Below are 19,890 nucleotides of genomic sequence, written 5' to 3'. Positions count from 1 at the left end.
TTCATGAAAACTTGGCTTATTAGGCAAATCGGGCCTTGAATAGTAGGCTGAGAAGTGCGTTCTGGCTATTAGGTACGACATATATATATATATATATATATATATATATATATATATATATATATATATATATATATATATATATATATATATATATATATATATATATATATATATATATATATATATATATATGTCGTACCTAATAGCCAGAACTCACTTCTTGGCCTACTATGCAAGGCCCGATTTGCCTTATAAGCCAAGTTTTCATGAATTAATGTTTTTTCGACTACCTAACCTACCTAACCTAACCTAACCTAACGTTTTCGGCTACCTAACCTAACCTAACCTATAAAGATAGGTTAGGTTAGGTTAGGTAGGGTTGGTTAGGTTCGGTCATATATCTACGTTAATTTTAACTCTAATAAAAAAAAATTGACCTCATACATAATGAAATGGGTAGCTTTATTATTTCATAAGAAAAAAAATAGAGGAAATATATTAATTCAGGAAAACTTGGCTTATTAGGCAAATCGGGCCTTGCATAGTAGGCTGAGAATTGTGTTCTGGCTACTAGGTACGACATATTTATATATATATATATATATATATATATATATATATATATATATATATATATATATATATATATATATATACCCCCTATTAGACTATTTTACAGGAACTTCTTTTCCACAGCCCATAAAACGGAGGAAAGGGTCCTGAAAGATATTGTCAGTAGAAACGTTATCCCTACAGACAAAAATCAGAAGATACAACAGATACGATTTACTATAAAACCAGGAAAACGGCCAGCCTACTCATGAGAAACTCTCCAGACACAAAGCAGAACGCTTTAAAAGAGACCAACGTCGTCTATGCCTTCAAATGCCCTCTTGGGGACTGTAAGCCTCAAAAAAAACAGTATATAGGCAAGACAACAACATCTCTTTCCAGGCGTTTAACGATGCATAAGCAACAGGGCTCCATTAAGGAACATATAATCTCTTCCCACAACCAAACCATCGCCATAGAAATCCTAGTAAACAACACAGAAATCATCGATAGATACAGCGATAGCAGGCGGCTTGACGTTTGCGAGGCACTACACATCAAGAAGTCAACACCAGCAATCAACAGCCAATTATTGCACAACTATATTCTACCCACCTCAAGACTCTGCTCCAATATAGAAGCATCAAGAAATATGGACCAATAGGCTTTCTACAAACACTTCTATTCAATATCCATTGTTTCGTGTTCTGTCTTGTGTTGATGAAATTAATACCCTATTAATACTCTTGTTCTGTCTTGTGTTGATGAAATTAATACCCTATTAATACCACATCTTGTTCTGTCTTGTGTTAATGCCACATCACCCCTTCCACCTCACTCAAATGTAGATATAAAATCGGAGATGCGTAATTTCTATTCAGTTGTGTATTTGTGAACTAAAGTCTTTGAAAATGTAATAAGTTTTACGAAACGCGCTCGTGTCGCGTCAGACTAGAAATAAAAGTGAATTTTGGAGAATTGATTTTTGATTTACCTCCAACAGTGAAGCGAAATGTACGAAAGATTGAGAAAATTCGTGTTAGAATTATTAATCTTACTTTTTCGGTCATATTTAATAATATATATATATATATATATATATATATATATATATATATATATATATATATATATATATATATATATATATATATATATATATATATATATATATATATATATATATATATATGTATATATATGCGAACAAGCCTGAGTGGTCCCCAGGACTATATAAACTGAAAATTCACGCCCCAGAAGTGACTCGAACCCATACTGCCAGGAACAACGCAACTGGCATGTACAGGACGCCTTAATCCACTTGACCATCACGACCTGACAAAAACTGATGGTAGCCGAGTCTATTTAGCCCATCAGCCCGCCGGCACTCTGATGGTAATCTTGGGCATAGCCTTTTATCAAATCACCTCATTCTTTGGGGCATACGTGAGGAACACACTGCTTCTATATTGGTTTGGAGTCTACTCCGCACCAATATAGAAGCATCAAGAAATATGGGCCAATAGGCCCTTTGCAGTTACTTCCATTCTTCCCTTCAACTTACCCAATATTATACCTATTGTTTCGTGTTCTGACTTGTGTTGAAAGTTTGTTTTCACCTCATCCAAAACTGTTGTAACATATCACATCACCCAAATGCAGGTATAAAATGATAGCTGATTAAACTCTGTTTAGTGTTTGCAGGTTATAGTTGTGTGTGTGTAAACAAAAGTCTTCGAAAATGTAATAAGTTATTACGAAACGCGTTCAAATGTCGCGTCAGACTAGAAATAAAATTTTTTTTTTGGAGAATTGATTTTTCAACTATTATCGACAGTGAAAAGAAACAAGAAATATTGAGAATATTCGTGTTAGAATTATTAATCTTACTTTTTCGGTCATATTTAATAATATATGTCTACAGGAAAGACTGCTACCAAAATATGCTAATATATATACATATATATATATATATATATATATATATATATATATATATATATATATATATATATATATATATATATATATATATATATATATATATATATATATATATATGTATATATATATATATATATATATATATATATATATATATATATATATATATATATATATATATATATATATATATATATATATATATATATATATATATATATATATTTATATATATGTGTGTGTGTATATCACGAAAATAAACACGTGATTAAGAATGTGACAATGTCAGACCACGGAGGATAAATTAAACAGGAAATTTCCTTAAGTACTTTCGTATATTAAATACATCTTCAGAAGGTCACCTTCTGAAGATGTATTTAATATACGAAAGTACTTAAGGAAATTTCCTGTTTCATTTATCCTCCGTGGTCTGACATTGTCATATATATATATATATATATATATATATATATATATATATATATATATATATATATATATATATATATATATATATATATATATATATATATATACATATATATATATATATATATATATATATATATATATATATATATATATATATATATATATATATATATATATATATATATGTGTGTGTGTGTGTGTGTGTGTATGCAGAAAATCCACAGAGAAATATGAAAGCTGCTCCGGGTAGATGAAGGAAAACCCTGATTTTAAACCTCCGCTGCCTTGCGGCCATACCCCTTTTTTGGGAAAGGCTTCAGGAGTCAACCTCGAGGAAAAATCCGGAGTTGGAGCCCCTAAGGCAGTTCGTTGTTGACGTCGACCTCGTTCTGGCAGCTCCTGCGACGTTGCTGGAACCATGTGTATTGGCATTTGCCTTTCTATTGGATAATTTCAGCAACGTGGAGAGGGGGGACCTGCTGCATGGGTAACAGCTTCTCCTCCATATCTACCTACCCAGGCTTTGCGCCCTGGAGAGGGCACTCCAGCTTCGTCTCACAGCGTCGAACCAACACGGGAAGCGACAGTCTACCGGTCGACAGTCTTCTGCTCGATTGGCGAAGAGTGTGACGCCAGGGGTTGCTTCCGACGGTGGGAGGGGTCATCGCGCCCCACTGGGCAGCTACCGCCCGCCTCAAGCTGGGCAAACCCCAGCCAATAAGATGTTGCCTCGCCACGGTCCGTTAACCTCACTGGGTGCGTGGGGTTTAGGGTGAAAACCGACAAGCGGCCCGACAACTTTGCACCAAGCAATACCAAACCAAAGAAGAAAATATAAACTGCCCTAAAGCTGGGCACATGGAACATCAGGACACTGACACCAGGTGTCTCTGACGACCTGCAAGAAATCAATGACGCCCGAAAAACAGCAATCATCGATAGGGAGCTGAGCAAGCTGCAGATGGATATTGTTGCTCTCCAAGAGACCAGGCTCCCTGGATCAGGATCTGTGAGAGAGAGGACCTTCTCTTTCTTCTGGCAAGGAAAACCACCAGATGAGACCAGAGAACATGGTGTGGGATTTGCCGTCAGGAATGCACTGTTGGGACACATTATGCCACCGATGGGGGAAACCGAACGAATTCTGTCTCTGCAACTGCACTCCCAAACAGGACCAGTCAATGTAATTAGTGCATATGCACCAACCCTGACTTCTCCAGCAGAGGCAAAGGAAAAATTTTACTATGACCTCAACAGAGTCATCGCGAGAATCCCTGTAGAGGAGCCACTGTTTATCCTCGGCGACTTCAACGCCAGAGTGGGTGCCAAGCACAACGTTTGGCCCACTTGCCTGGGTCAATTCGGCATAGGGAGGATGAATGAGAATGGGCAACATCTGCTAGAACTCTGTTGCCTTCATGGTCTTTGTGTCACCAACACGTTCTTCGGCACAAAGCCTCATCACCGAGTATCTTGGAGACACCCCAGATCCAAGCACTGGCACCAGCTTGACCTGATTCTTACCAGGCGTGCAAGTCTACCCAGCATCAAGATTACGCGTAGCTACCAGAGTGCTGTCTGTGACACCGACCACTCCCTGGAATGTAGCAGGGTCAAGATACAACCAAAGAAGATTCATCACTCGAAAAGTGCGGGCAGACCTCGCATCAACACCACCAAAACCCGCAACCAGGACAAGGTGGAAGATTTTGCACGCGTGCTCGAGGAAGCTCTTTCTGGCCCAGCTGGCATCACTGCCTGTAAAAGATGGGAGCACTTCAGAGACGCTGTGTTCAACGCTGCCATTTCCACCTTTGGCAAGAAGACCAGCAGGTCGGCAGACTGGTTCGAGGCTCACTCGGAAGAGATGACACCTGTCATCGAGAAGAAGAGAAACGCCTTGGCAGCCTACAAACCCTGCCCAAGTCAGTGCAACTTACAGATCCTTCGGGCCATCCGCTGCAAAGTGCAGCAGAGCCCCAGGCGATGTGCCAACAACTATTGGCTCCAGCTCTGCTCCCAGATACAGACTGCAGCGGATATAGGCAATGTAAGGGGAATGTATGACGGCATCAAGCAGGCCCTCGGCCCAATCCAGAGGAAGACCGCTCCTCTGAAATCTGCCACTGGCGAGGTGATTCAGGACCAAACACTGCAGCTGAAGCGCTGGGTCGAGCACTACTTTGAGCTATACGCCAGGGACAATGTGGTCGCCGAATACGCCATGAGCGCCATTGAGTGTCTGCCTGTGTTAATGGAGCTCGACAGCGAGCCGACCCTCGAAGAACTGAGCGATGCCCTAGACTCCCTTGCTTCTGGTAAAGCTCCTGGCAAAGATGGCATTCCTGCTGAGACCTTGAAGTGCTGCAGAGGTAGCCTGCTCATGGAGCTGCATGAAATTCTCTGCCTCTGCTGGGAAGAAGGAGAGGTGCCACAGGACATGAGGGATGCCAACATCGTCACACTGTATATGAATAAAGGTGACAGGGGCGACTGCAACAACTACCGTGGAATCTCCCTCCTCAGTATTGTTGGAAAGCTGTTTGCTCGAGTCGCATTGAAGAGGCTCCAAGTACTTGCAGAGAGAGTCTATCCAGAATCACAATGCGGATTCAGAGCTGACAGGTACACCATCAACATGGTCTTTTCCCTCAGACAACTGCAGGAGAAATGCAGGGAACAGAAGCAGCCACTCTTCGTAGCCTTCATAGATCTGACGAAGGCCTTCGACTTCGTCAGCAGGGATGGCCTGTTCAAGATCCTCCCCAAAATCGGATGCCCACCCAGGCTCCTAAGCATCATCAGATCTTTCCATGAGAACATGAGGGGCATCGTGGTCTTTGATGGCCTAACATCAGACGCCTTTGACATCCGAAGTGGAGTAAAGCAGGGCTGCGTACTGGCTCCAACCCTATTCGGGATTTTCTTTGCAGTTATGCTGCGGCACGCCTTCGGATCTGTCACGGAAGGTATTTACCTCCGGACCAGGTCGGATGGAAAGCTCTTTAACTTCGCCAGGCTGAGAGCCAAGACAAAGGTTCGACTGAGGTGTCTGCGCGCCTTCCTTTTTGCCGACGACGCAGCAGTCACTGCCCACTCAGCTGAATACCTCCAACGGCTCATGTCCCGCTTCAGCGAGGCCTCTCAGGCTTTCGGACTCACCATCAGCCTAAAGAAAACACAAGTCATGGGACAAGGAGTGGACTCCCCACCTGACATCGGCATCTCCGATTCCAAACTGGAAGTCGTTCACGACTTCGTGTACCTGGGCTCCACAATCTCTGACTCCCTCTCTCTTGATACGGAGATAAACAAACGCATCGGTAAGGCATCTACTACCATGTCCAGACTGACAAAGAGAGTGTGGGCTAACAATAAGCTAACTGAGTATACTAAGATTCAGGTTTACAGAGCCTGTGTCCCGAGCACTCTCCTTTATGGCAGTGAGTCTTGGACACTCCGCGCCCATCAGGAAAGACAGCTGAATGCCTACCACATGCGCTGCCTTCGACACATCTTGGACATCACCTGGCAGGACAAGGTGACAAACAACAACGTCTTAGGGAGAGCAAGAATCACTAGCATGTACACACTGCTGAAACAGAGACGAATGCGCTGGCTCGGGCACGTTGTGCGAATGGGCGACGGCAGCATCCCCAAGGATCTCCTGTATGGAGAGCTGATGCAGGGAAAGCGTCCAACAGGCAAGCCCCAGCTACGGTACAAAGACGTATGCAAGAGGGACCTGAAAGCCATGGACGTCGATCTTGCTATATGGGAGACACTGGCTTCAGACCGTTCAGCCTGTTGGCAGTCTGTTCAACGAGGTCTCTCCAAGTTCGAGGAGTCACTTGCCAAGGAATCGGAGGCAAAGAGACAGAGAAGGAAAGCCGGTAGCCAGGAAGACAGACCAGAATCGGACTTCGTTTGTGCTCGGTGTGGGATGGACTGCCACTCTCGGATTGGCCTCATCAGTCACACCAGACGCTGCACCAGGATTGACAACTAGGGCGCAACTCCATAGTCTCCCGAGACTGAAGGATGCCTACTACTATATATATATATATATATATATATATATATATATATATATATATATATATATATATATATATATATATATATATATATATATATATATATATATATATATATATATATATATATATATATATATATATATATATATATATATATATATATATATATATATATATATATATATATTTGTCGTACCTAGTAGCCAGAACGCACTTCTCAGCCTACTATGCAATTAACTATTTTTCGACTACCTAACCTAACTTTTCCGGCTACCTAACCTAACCTAACCTTTAAAGATAGGTTAGGTTAGGTTAGGTAGGGTTGGTTAGGTTTGGTCATACATCTACGTTAATTTTAACTCATATAAAAAAAAATTGACCTCATGCATAATGAAATGGGTAGCTTTATCATTTCATAAGAAAAAAATTTGAGAAAATATATTAATTCATGAAAACTTGGCTTATTAGGCAAATAGGGCTTTGCATAGTAGGCTGAGAAGTGCGTTCTGGCTACTAGGTACGACATATATATATTTATATTAGACCATGGACACCTAATTCCTTCTTAAGATGTATTAATAAATGAAAGTACTTAAGGACATTCCTGTTTCAGTTCTTACTCCGTGGTCTGACACTGTCAAATTTTTCTTCACGTGTTAATTTTCGTGATCTACACACACATATATATACATATATGTAAGTTATGCTTACGTTGTGTGTTGATCGTTCCTTAAGGCTTATTACAGTTTGGTTCCTCATAGTCTTACTACAGTGCTCTTCAGCACGGGTGGAACACGCACAACGGTACACAGGTAGAAATTTAGTACCCAAATGAGCCACAGAGACATTAGAATTTTTTTTTCAATGTCAGAGTAGTTAGTAAATGGAATGCATTAGGCAGTGATGTGGTGGAGGCTGACTCCATACACAGTTTCAAATGATAGAGCCCAGTAGGCTCAGGAATCTGTATATTAGTTGATTGACAGTTGAAAGGCGGGACCAAAGAGCCGGAGCTCAACCCCCGCAAGCACAACTAGGGGAGTACAACTAGGCAAGTACAGTCCAGGTGACAGGGTTAAAGGGAGCAAGGGAGCTAACAGGGGGAAAGCGCCAAGCCATTGCATTATATAACACTGGGAAGGTGAAGGTGTCAGGATAAGGATTTGAGATGGGATGGGGGGCAGGAATGCTGCCCAACTACTTGGACGATCGGGGATTGAACGCCGACCTGCATGAAGCGAGATCGTCGCTCTGCCGTTCAGTCCATGTGGAAGGGGAAGGGGGTGTAGGATTGAAGCGAAATGGGTTACTTCTCCTCCCACTGTTCTGGGATAGACTCCTAGAATTTTTTAAACATTTGCCCCATAGAACTTGAACTAAAACATCTATCCAGAAATGAGAGAATGTCTATTTGTTTGTCTATTCGAGTAGGGAGACCAGACGTTAGCGGCTCTCGCAAATTTCAATGGTTAGTTATGGTTGTATAGCGAGTGTCATTGGGAGGTTGGGTTCGACCCTCCAACCCAACTTCAGGCAGGATTGATGCCAACTGCGATTAGTAGCGAGTCCTTTGAAGTCTAAAATGTGCTTCTGAGTGTCCATAGTGTAATTTTGCAAAAGAATTCTCGACTGTTATCGAGGTTGAATCAGCGCCCATAACAGATTCACTGGGAGAGAGACAATGGGAGAATTACAGGCAGTGAGGGAGAATGGGAGGGAGGGAGGGAGGGAGGGAGTGAGACCGCGAGGTAGGGAGAGAAGAGTATGGGAGGGAAAGAGAATTAAGAGAGGGAAGGAGAATGATAGAGAAGGAGAGGAAAGATAGACAAGCGGACAAAGACCCGGGAACCACCGGTCACTCCCCCAACCCTCCTATCTCTCGAGTAGTATACGTACGTGACTTATTAACATACATAACTGGTTCAGCTTAATGAGTGTCTGCTTAGCAGGCTACTTAGATTCTTACCTAGTTACTTAGCCGTTTAACTAGGTAATTAACTTTTTATCTATTTACTTAGCTTCTTAGCTAGTTAGTAAGTCATTAGAGTAGTTATTTGTAGGGTAATTAGTCATTATAACAGTAAGTAGTTGGGAAGGCATTACTACTCTCTGAAGGTGGGGTAGTGTGACATTAATGTTGTCAGCAGATGTGTTGTCTGTCATTGGTACTGTTGGTCGATGGATGGTTTGTCAATAATGCTGTCTGTAGATAGGTAGTGTGTCACTAATGCTATCAATAGAGGGATAGTGTGCGATTAATGCTATCAATAGATGGAAAGTGTGTGATTAATGCGGTCAATAGAGGGATAGTGTGTGATTAATACTGTCAATAGATGGGTAGTGTGTCATTAATGCTATTAATAGATGGGGAAATGTGTAACTAATACTGTCAACAGAAGGGAAGTGTGTCAATAATGCTGTCAATAGATGGGTAGTGTGTCACTACTGTTGTCAATAGATGGGTAGTGTGTAACTTATGCTGGCAATAGAAGGAAAGTGTGTCAATACTGTTGTCGGTAGATGGTTAGCTTGTTATTCTTTGTAAATTTGTAGTTTTTCATGAAAAAATTGTAGATCAATAGTAATTGAATACTATGACATAAATTCATAAGGAGCAGGAAGAGACACACGGTAAAGAAAGATGAACATGGCACTAAGCAAATAAACAGCTTTACAATAAAAAAAATACAACTGTAGATGCTGAAAGAGTAACATAAAAACACTTAATATTTTTAACTTGAGAAACGAAATAAAGGCGATAATTGCGGCGTAGGAAATTTAAAAGAAAGATTATGAATAGGATGAACAGAGGCTGAATGAAGCAATTTAACCCAACGTCTAAAAAAAAAACGAGAATTTCTTAGTCTGGAATGAATAACCTGAAGGTAAGAAAAATTTTGGACAGGACAAAAGATGAAATGATAAGTGGAAGTAAAATACTTAAGAAGATAAATGTCTCTGAGGGCACTTGAAGAAAGTGTTTAACCAGGTTATTATTCCTTCACTCTGGGATTCTGCAGTGGCAATGTGTCTGAGTTTGTCAGATTACCAGTTGGTTAACAGGTGCGTCTTTAGGTAAACTATTTAGAGTCAATCAAGCAAACTTTGTCAGTCAATAAGTTGATTATTCAATCAAGTAGATAAAGATTTAGTTTTTGTATGAGCAACATTGTTATTAAATTAATCACTACTCTTTAGTCAAATATTCGATTAATCAAATAATTGATTTTGTTTTCAAATGAAGAAAACCAGACAATATATCATCTAAATATTTAATGAGTCAAGGTGTCAGATATTGTAATGAACTAGCAAGTCAGTCAATTTCGTAATTGAATTAATTGAACGATAAACTAATATTCTGTCCATTATGTAAGTTGTTGACCAGTTCAGTCATTTGCATAACCAGCCTGCAGACTGGCTGGTCAGTCTAGAGGTTGATATGACAAAGTTTCATTTGGTTTGTCAAGCAGTTTGTTAGTCATTTATCTTATCATCCAGTCAGTTTTATCAGTCAGTAAACTGGTGTGTTAATGTGTCTGAGAGAAGGTAGAATTCACTGAATTTTAACGACGATTCGTAAAAATTTCAGTTAGACAGTCGTTTTCTTCACCTGGTTTTCAGATGGGGAAACAAATATCAAAAACCGTTGCTGAGTCTTTCCTTTGTTTGTTAGTAAATTCGTAAAATAGCTTATCAGTTCGTCAGTTGTTTAGTTGGTAAGTTACCTGTGAGTGCTCGAACTACAAATATTATGGCGTCTGTGTTCCACATGTACTCACCTAGTTGTGTTTGCGGGGCTTGAGCTCTGGCTCTTTGGTCCCGCCTCTCAACCGTCAATCAACAGGTGTACAGGTTCCTGAGCCTATTGGGCTCTATCATATCTACACTTGAAACTGTGTATGGAGTCAGCCTCCACCACATCACTTCCTAATGCATTCCATTTGTCAACCACTCTGACACTAAAAAAGTTCTTTCTAATATCTCTGTGGCTCATTTGGGCACTCAGTTTCCACCTGTGTCCCCTTGTGCGTGTGCCCCTTGTGTTAAATAGCCTGTCTTTATCTACCCTATCAATTCCCTTCAGAATCTTGAATGTGGTGATCATGTCCCCCTAACTCTTCTGTCTTCCAGCGAAGTGAGGTTTAATTCCCGTAGTCTCTCCTCGTAGCTCATACCTCTCTGCTCGGGTACTAGTCTGGTGGCAAACCTTTGAACCTTTTCCAGTTTAGTCTTATCCTTGACTAGATATGGACTCCATGCTGGGGCTGCATACTCCAGGACTGGCCTGACATATGTGGTATACAAAGTTCTGAATGATTCTTTACACAAGTTTCTGAATGCCGTTCGTATGTTGGCCAGCCTGGCATATGCCGCTGATGTTTTCCTCTTGATATGGGCTGCAGGAGACAGGTCTGGCGTGATATCAACCCCCAAGTCTTTTTCTTTCTCTGACTCCTGAAGAATTTCCTCTCCCAGATGATACCTTGTATCTGGCCTCCTGCTCCCTACACCTATCTTCATTACATTACATTTGGTTGGGTTAAACTCTAACAACCCTTTATCTACCATTCCTTCAGGTTGTCTAGGTGTTCTAGAACCCTCAAACAGTCCTCTTCTGTTTTAATCCCTCTCATAATTTTGGCATCGTCCGCAAACATTGAGAGAAATGAGTCGATACCCTCTGGGAGATCATTTACATATATCAGAAACAAGATAGGACCTAGTACAGAGCCCTGCGGGACTCCACTGGTGACTTCACGAGCATATCTTATGTGTGCGTGTATGTGCGTTCGCATACATATGTCGCTCTGTATTTATATCAAATACATACGCTAGTATCTATACATGCATATATGTAACGTTCATGTGTACATTTGTATATGGATTTATATATGTATGTTTGTGTGAGCGTTGTCTATGTACCGGGGTGTATTGAGGTTTATATTGAGATCTGAGGGAAGCGCTGTGTGCCTGGGTCTGAAAGTAGACCCAAGCTGCTACTGAATAAAGAATTCTCCGTAAAATATGAATGGACGGGCTGTAGGAGAATTATCTGGACGAGCGCGGAGGCGGGGGAGATCTGAATGACACCAGGGAGGAAAATGAGAGAGTGTGTGTGAGAGAGAAAGAGACAGCGAGAGGAAAAGAGAAAGACAGAAAGAGACGGAGAGAGTGAGAGAAAAACAGAATTAGAGAGACACGCGGAGGTACACAGTGAGAAAATTAGAAAGTGTGAATGTGTGAGAGAATGAGTGAATGTGAGAGTAAGAGGTTGTGAATGTGAGTTTGAGAGTGAGAGAGTGTTAGTGTGTGAAATTGAGATATGAAATTGAGCATAGCGTGAGCAGAAATTGAGCAGAGAGAGTTAGAGAGAGAGTTAGAGAGAGAGAGAGAGAGAGAGAGAGAGAGAGAGAGAGAGAGAGAGAGAGAGAGAGAGAGAGAGAGAGAGAGAGAGAGAGAGAGAGAGAGAGAGAGAGAGAGAGAGAGAGAGAGAGAGAGAGAGTTAGAGAGTTAGAGAGAGAGAGAGAGAGTTAGAGAGTTAGAGAGAGAGAGATAGAGAGAGAGAGAGAGAGAGAGAGAGAGAGAGAGAGAGAGAGAGAGAGAGAGAGAGAGAGAGAGAGAGAGAGAGAGAGAGGAGAGAGAGAGAGAGAGAGAGAGAGAGAGAGAGAGAGAGAGAGAGAGAGAGAGAGAGAGAGAGAGAGAGAGAGAGAGAGAGAGAGAGAGAGAGAGAGAGAGAGAGAGAGAGAGAGAGAGAGAGAGAGAGAGAGAGAGAGAGAGAGAGAGAGAGAGAGAGAGAGAGAGAGAGAGAGAGAGAGAGAGAGAGAGAGTTTTAGAGAGAGACAGACAGAGAGAGAGACAGAGAGAGAGAGAGAGAGAGAGAGAGAGAGAGAGAGAGAGAGAGAGAGAGAGAGAGAGAGAGAGAGAGAGAGAGAGAGAGAGAGAGAGAGAGAGAGAGAGAGAGAGAGAGAGAGAGAGAGAGAGAGAGAGAGAGAGAGAGAGAGAGAGAAATATATATATTTACTTTTCTGTTAAGTGGGTCACGGAAAAGTAAATATTTCTCTCTCAACTTTCTCTTTAGCTTTTCTAATCAACTTACATCTCTCATTCCTCTTTCTCCCCTTCTCCATTTTCTTTTTGTACTCCTTTATTTCACCATCCCTCATCCTTTCTTTTCCCATGCTCTAATTCCCTTACTTTCCCATTCTTTTCCCTTCTTCCCCTTCAAATCTACTTCTCTCGCTACCGTCATTCTCCACTCTGTCCTCCATTGGGTTCACTTCCCTTCCTTCACCTCAATTTCTATCCACGTCTCCTCCTTTTCCATTTTGCAGTTCCACTCATCTTTTTTTCCTCTTTACTATTTCAACTTCTTGCTCTTTCGTCTGGAACGGCCGGACGGACTTAGTAATATTTTCTCTTACCATTTTCAAGTACGTAGCCACTGTGAAAACATGAAGGAATTAATTGAAACATCATTGAAACATGCAGAGAATATGTTGAAACATGCACGAAGCAGGTATAAACATGGATGGATTAGGGAGAGGCATAGATGGAACTAGTATAAAAATAGACTGAGTTCATAGAGTTCATTGTTCTAGTAGATGTAGATTCATAATAAAAGTTTTATATGGTAATGCAACAACATATCTTGACGTTCTCTGATTCACGTGTTATAGAGTTGCAATGGCAGCTAATATAAAAGTGTACAAATATAATATTTCATTAAATTCAATTACAAGTTTAATTATGACCTGTACGTCCTAATAAGCAGCCACAGCCTGGTTATACTTAAAAGTCTATTCCAGTAGATCAACAGTGATAAAGCAGTGATAAGACAGCCATTCTCTGTAGCATGATCCATGACATTATGTGTTACTGTGAGAGAGTGAGTTTCCCGCCGCTGACTGCAAGTTGCAGAGTTTCTGTATGTGACCTCTGTGCACAGTGCACAGGGCAAGTGCACGAAGGCTCTCTCCCGCATTACTGAGCGAAGCCTTGGCTTGTTTGATCTTTAATGAGAAAACATGTTGCGAGCACCATTGTCATGTTCCGACGGCCGTTGTTGGAACAGAAAATATACAAAAAGATAGTGCAGCATTTCCATGTTGGACGCAAGCTCCAGGCAAGCAGTCATCTAGGTAGCTACTTGGTGAAGCGTCCCACCCAGGGCAGCACACGGATGATTACAGGTCAGGTCACCCAGGGCAGCACACGGATGATTACAGGTCAGGTCACCCAGGGCAGCACGCGGGACATTACAGGTCAGGTCACCCAGGGCAGCACACGGGTGATTACAGGTTTGGTCACCCAGGGCAGCACACGGGTCATTACAGGTTTGGTCACCCAGGGCAGCACACGGGTGATTACAGGTTTGGTCACCCAGGGCAGCACACGGGTGATTACAGGTTTGGTCACCCAGGGCAGCACACGGGTGATTACAGGTTTGGTCACCCAGGGCAGCACACGGATGATTACAGGTTTGGTCACCCAGGGCAGCACACGGATGATTACAGGTTTGGTCACCCAGGGCAGCACACGGATGATTACAGGTCAGGTCACCCAGGGCAGCACACGGGTGATTACAGGTTTGGTCACCCAGGGCAGCACACGGGTGATTACAGGTTTGGTCACCCAGGGCAGCACACGGGTGATTACAGGTTTGGTCACCCAGGGCAGCACACGGATGATTACAGGTTTGGTCACCCAGGGCAGCACACGGATGATTACAGGTTTGGTCACCCAGGGCAGCACACGGATGATTACAGGTCAGGTCACCCAGGGCAGCACACGGGTGATTACAGGTTTGGTCACCCAGGGCAGCACACGGGTGATTACAGGTTTGGTCACCCAGGGCAGCACACGGGTGATTACAGGTCAGGTCACTCAGGGCAGCACACGGGTCATTACAGGTCAGGTCACCCAGGGCAGCACACCGGTCATTACAGGTCAGGTCACCCAGGGCAGCACACGGGTGATTACAGGTTTGGTCACCCAGGGCAGCACACGGGTGATTACAGGTCAGGTCACTCAGGGCAGCACACGGGTCATTACAGGTCAGGTCACTCAGGGCAGCACACGGGTCATTACAGGTCAGATCACTCAGGGCAGCACACGGGTCATTACAGGTCAGGTCACTCAGGGCAGCACACGGGTCATTACAGGTCAGGTCACTCAGGGCAGCACGCGGGTCATTACAGGTCAGGTCACTCAGGGCAGCACACGGGTCATTACAGGTCAGGTCACCCAGGGCAGCACACGGGTCATTACAGGTCAGGTCACTCAGGGCAGCACACCGGTCATTACAGGTCAGGTCACCCAGGGCAGCACACGGGTCATTACAGGTCAGGTCACTCAGGGCAGCACACGGGTCATTACAGGTCAGGTCACTCAGGGCAGCACACCGGTCATTACAGGTCAGGTCACCCAGGGCAGCACACCGGTCATTACAGGTCAGGTCACCCAGGGCAGCACACCGGTCATTACAGGTCAGGTCACCCAGGGCAGCACACCGGTCATTACAGGTCAGGTCACTCAGGGCAGCACACGGGTCATTACAGGTCAGGTCACTCAGGGCAGCACCCGGGTCATTACAGGTCAGGTCACTCAGGGCAGCACCCGGGTCATTACAGGTCAGGTCACTCAGGGCAGCACACCGGTCATTACAGGTCAGGTCACTCAGGGCAGCACCCGGGTCATTACAGGTCAGGTCACCAAGGGCAGCACACGGGTCATTACAGGTCAGGTCACTCAGGGCAGCACCCGGGTCATTACAGGTCAGGTCACCAAGGGCAGCACACGGGACATTACAGGTCAGGTCACTCAGGGCAGCACCCGGGTCATTACAGGTCAGGTCACTCAGGACAGCACCCGGGTCATTACAGGTCAGGTCACCAAGGGCAGCACACGGGTCATTACAGGTCAGGTCACCAAGGGCAGCACACGGGTCACTACAGGTCAGGTCACTCAGGGCAGCACACCGGTCATTACAGGTCAGGTCACTCAGGGCAGCACGCGGGTCATTACAGGTCAGGTCACTCAGGGCAGCACACGGGTGATTACAGGTCAGGTCACTCAGGGCAGCACCCGGGTCATTACAGGTCAGGTCACCCAGGGCAGCACACGGGTCATTACAGGTCAGGTCACTCAGGGCAGCACACGGGTCATTACAGGTCAGGTCACTCAGGGCAGCACCCGGGTCATTACAGGTCAGGTCACCCAGGGCAGCACACGGGTCATTACAGGTCAGGTCACTCAGGGCAGCACACCGGTCATTACAGGTCAGGTCACTCAGGGCAGCACACGGGTCATTACAGGTCAGGTCACCCAGGGCAGCACCCGGGTCATTACAGGTCAGGTCACTCAGGGCAGCACACCGGTCATTACAGGTCAGGTCACTCAGGGCAGCACACGGGTCATTACAGGTCAGGTCACCCAGGGCAGCACACGGGTCATTACAGGTCAGGTCACTCAGGGCAGCACACCGGTCATTACAGGTCAGGTCACTCAGGGCAGCACACGGGTGATTACAGGTCAGGTCACTCAGGGCAGCACCCGGGTCATTACAGGTCAGGTCACTCAGGGCAGCACACGGGTCATTACAGGTCAGGTCACTCAGGGCAGCACACGGGTCATTACAGGTCAGGTCACCCAGGGCAGCACACGGGTCATTACAGGTCAGGTCACTCAGGGCAGCACACCGGTCATTACAGGTCAGGTCACTCAGGGCAGCACACGGGTCATTACAGGTCAGGTCACCAAGGGCAGCACATGGGTCATTACAGGTCAGGTCACTCAGGGCAGCACACGGGTCATTACAGGTCAGGTCACTCAGGGCAGCACACCGGTCATTACAGGTCAGGTCACTCAGGGCAGCACACGGGTCATTACAGGTCAGGTCACTCAGGGCAGCACACCGGTCATTACAGGTCAGGTCACCCAGGGCAGCACCCGGGTCATTACACCGCCAACCAGCGGAAGCACCGCTGGTTGGCGGTGCTTCCGCTCCTAGCCAACCATCCTAGCTAACCATCCTAGCCAGCCATCCTAGCCAACCATCTTAACCAACCAACCTAGCCAACCACCCAAGCCAACCATCCTAGACAACCAACCTAGCCAACCATCCTAGCTAACCATCCTAGCCCACCATCCTAGCAAACCATCCTAGCTAACCATCCTAGCGAACAATCCTAGCCAACCATCCTAGCCAACAATCCTAGCCAAAAATCCTAGCCAACCATCCAAGCCAACCATCCTAGCCAACCATCCTAGCCAACCATCCTAGCTAACCATCCTAGCCCACCATCTTAGCCAACCATCCTAGCTAACCATCCTAGCCAACAATCCTAGCCAACCATCCTAGCCAACAATCCTAGCCAACCATCCTAGACAACCATCCTAGCCAACCATCCTAGCTAACCATCCTAGCCAACCATCCAAGCCAACCACCCAAGCCGACCATCCTAGCTAACATTCCTAGCCAACCATCCTAGCCAACCATCCTAGCCAACAATCCTAGCCAACCATCCTAGCCAACCTTCCTAGACAACCATCCTAGCCAACCATCCTCGTCAAAAATCCTAGCCAACAATCCTAGCTAACCATCCTGGCCAACAATCCAAGCCAACCATCCAAGCCAACCATCCTAGCCAACTATCCAAGCCAACCCCCCAATATAACCATCCTAGCTAACCATCCTAGCCAACCATCCTAGCCAGCCATCCTAGCCAACTACCCAAGCCAACCATCCTAGCTAACCATCCTAGCCAACCATCCTAGCCAACCATCCTAGCCAACCATCCTAGCCAACAATCCAAGCCAACCATCCTAGTCAACAATCTTAGCCAACCATCCTAGCCAACCATCCTAGCCAACCATCCTAGCCAACCATCCAAGCCAACCACCCAAGCCAACCATCCTAGCTAACCATCCTAGCCAACCACCCAAGCCAACCATCCTAGCCAACCATCCTAGCCAACAATCCTAGCCAACCACCCTAGCCAACCTTCCTAGACAACCATCCTAGCCAACCATCCTTGCCAAAAATCCTAGCCAACCATCCTAGCCAAGAATCCTAGCCAACCATCCTAGCCAACCATCCTAGCCAACCATCCAAGCCAACTACCCAAGCCAACCATCCTAGCCAACCATCCTATCCAACCATCCTAGCCAACCATCCTAGCCAACAATCCTAGCCAACCATCCTAGCTAACCATCCTAGCCAACCATCCAAGCCAACCACCCAAGCCAACCATCCTAGCTAACCGTCCTAGCCAACCATCCTAGCCAACCATCCAAGCCAACGATCCAAGCCAACCATCCTAGCTAACCATCCTAGCCAACCATCCTAGCTAACCATCCTAGCCAACCATCCTAGCTAACCATCCTAGCCAACCATCCTAGCTAACCATCCTAGCCAACCATCCTAGCTAACCATCCTAGCCAACCATCCTAGCCAATAAATCCAGCCCGTGGGCTTTTCTGTTACCGGCCACTTACTAGTAACACTTCGTTTAAGTTCTTAGTCCAGTTAACGAGTGCCCAAATCGGTCACAAAATTCTGCATGCAGCCAGAATCTCGCAGTGTAGTTATTGTCATGAATTAAGTGGAGGGGCTGTGCAAGACCCCACGAGGGAACATGCAGATGCAAGAGGACTGTCGAGAATGTAGTCCTGTTGATCATGCAGTATCTAAGCCGCCTGTATAGTGAATGTTGTGTGAAGTCCAGAAACGACGCCATAGTTAATCTGAAGATGAATTGTCTTCAGACGCAAGTTAAGGGGCAAGAACCTAGACGGTAGTCACCACACTGTTGCTCGAACCAGTAACCAACCGCACGTGTAGACCAAGATCTATGTCTGAACCCACTGCTTCCTGGTGTTCACGTGACCCACTAACACCACTCTGTGCTCCACACTCCTCCTAGCACAACTCACGTCAGTGTGTCTGTCTACTATAACTACCACGTGCTTGGTCTACTATATATGACGTGAGGGTGTTGTAGAGAGAACCAACACGAGGTCTTCAAGATCGATGATTGTGAAGATCAGTTGGTTATGGTGAACTGTGCTGGTATGAGCATGTTGAACTAGCCGTCAGTGTGGTCGTTGTAGAGACGACCAACACGACTTCTACAGGTCTGTGGATTGTGTCAAACTGCTATTCAGACCTTCCGCGACCTGTGTGTATGCACCTCGTCCTCCTAAGGTTTCCCAACGTTAATAAACTGTCGTCCTAAAGTGTCCTTATCCTAACCTAACAGGGGACCCAAAACAGAAAACGGGGCAGTATGTCAATTTTGTGAGCCGCTTCCATTTTCTAGTACGATGATTATAAGCCTTATGTTGAGAATACGTCAAAATGCGACGCTCTATTAGGAGGGCAGGTTTGAAATGAGTCCTTGTAGGAATATGTGAAGCTGGCATTTGTGTAAGTACTAAACTCTGATTTATTATTGCTTTAGTGTTTGTCTTTGCGTCGATTACTGATAACCCAGAGGCTTACTCACCAGGCTATTCACCCGGAACAGTTGGAGGCTGAGTCTAGAGACACACCAATGGTAAACAAGTGATTATCTGTGTGGTGCCACTTGCTTCAACCTGTCAGTGAATGTGTACTTTAAACATACAACTCATTTAGGTACCTGTCCATATTATATTGACGATCAGTCTGTCGGGCCATAATTGTTATTGATTGTGCATGCCATTATAGTGAATGCCTCTAGTCGAAAAAAATCTCCCATCTCATTTGGGTCTATATAGTGTTATTTATATACCACATTCACAATGGGAAAAGTGTAGGTAAGACTGGAGAAAATAAATACCAATTTTTCCATTTATCTTTATAAATAATATGAAGATGTATTCAGGGCTGTAGACGGCTCTCCTTCAAGTCTATGAGAAACATTTATAACAAGTATAC

The 19,890-nt window shown here is 44.6% G+C and overlaps 1 protein-coding gene across 1 annotated transcript; it reads right to left on the bottom strand.

Moving 5' to 3' along the window:
• Positions 1 to 14,106: 14,106 nt before the first annotated feature.
• Positions 14,107 to 19,650, bottom strand: LOC123751576 (NFX1-type zinc finger-containing protein 1 homolog). Its single transcript, XM_069326147.1, has 3 exons — positions 19,613 to 19,650; positions 16,670 to 16,798; positions 14,107 to 15,034 (listed from the first exon to the last, which is right to left on the bottom strand). The coding sequence occupies exons 1-3, from the start codon at positions 19,648 to 19,650 to the stop codon at positions 14,107 to 14,109; spliced, it is 1,095 nt and encodes a 364-aa protein (XP_069182248.1).
• Positions 19,651 to 19,890: the final 240 nt, after the last annotated feature.

The sequence above is a fragment of the Procambarus clarkii genome, chromosome 2, assembly GCF_040958095.1.
Source record: "Procambarus clarkii isolate CNS0578487 chromosome 2, FALCON_Pclarkii_2.0, whole genome shotgun sequence".
NCBI lineage: Eukaryota > Metazoa > Arthropoda > Malacostraca > Decapoda > Cambaridae > Procambarus > Procambarus clarkii.
Note: the sequence above shows the minus strand (reverse complement) of the source record. Positions and strands in the feature narration are given on the sequence as shown.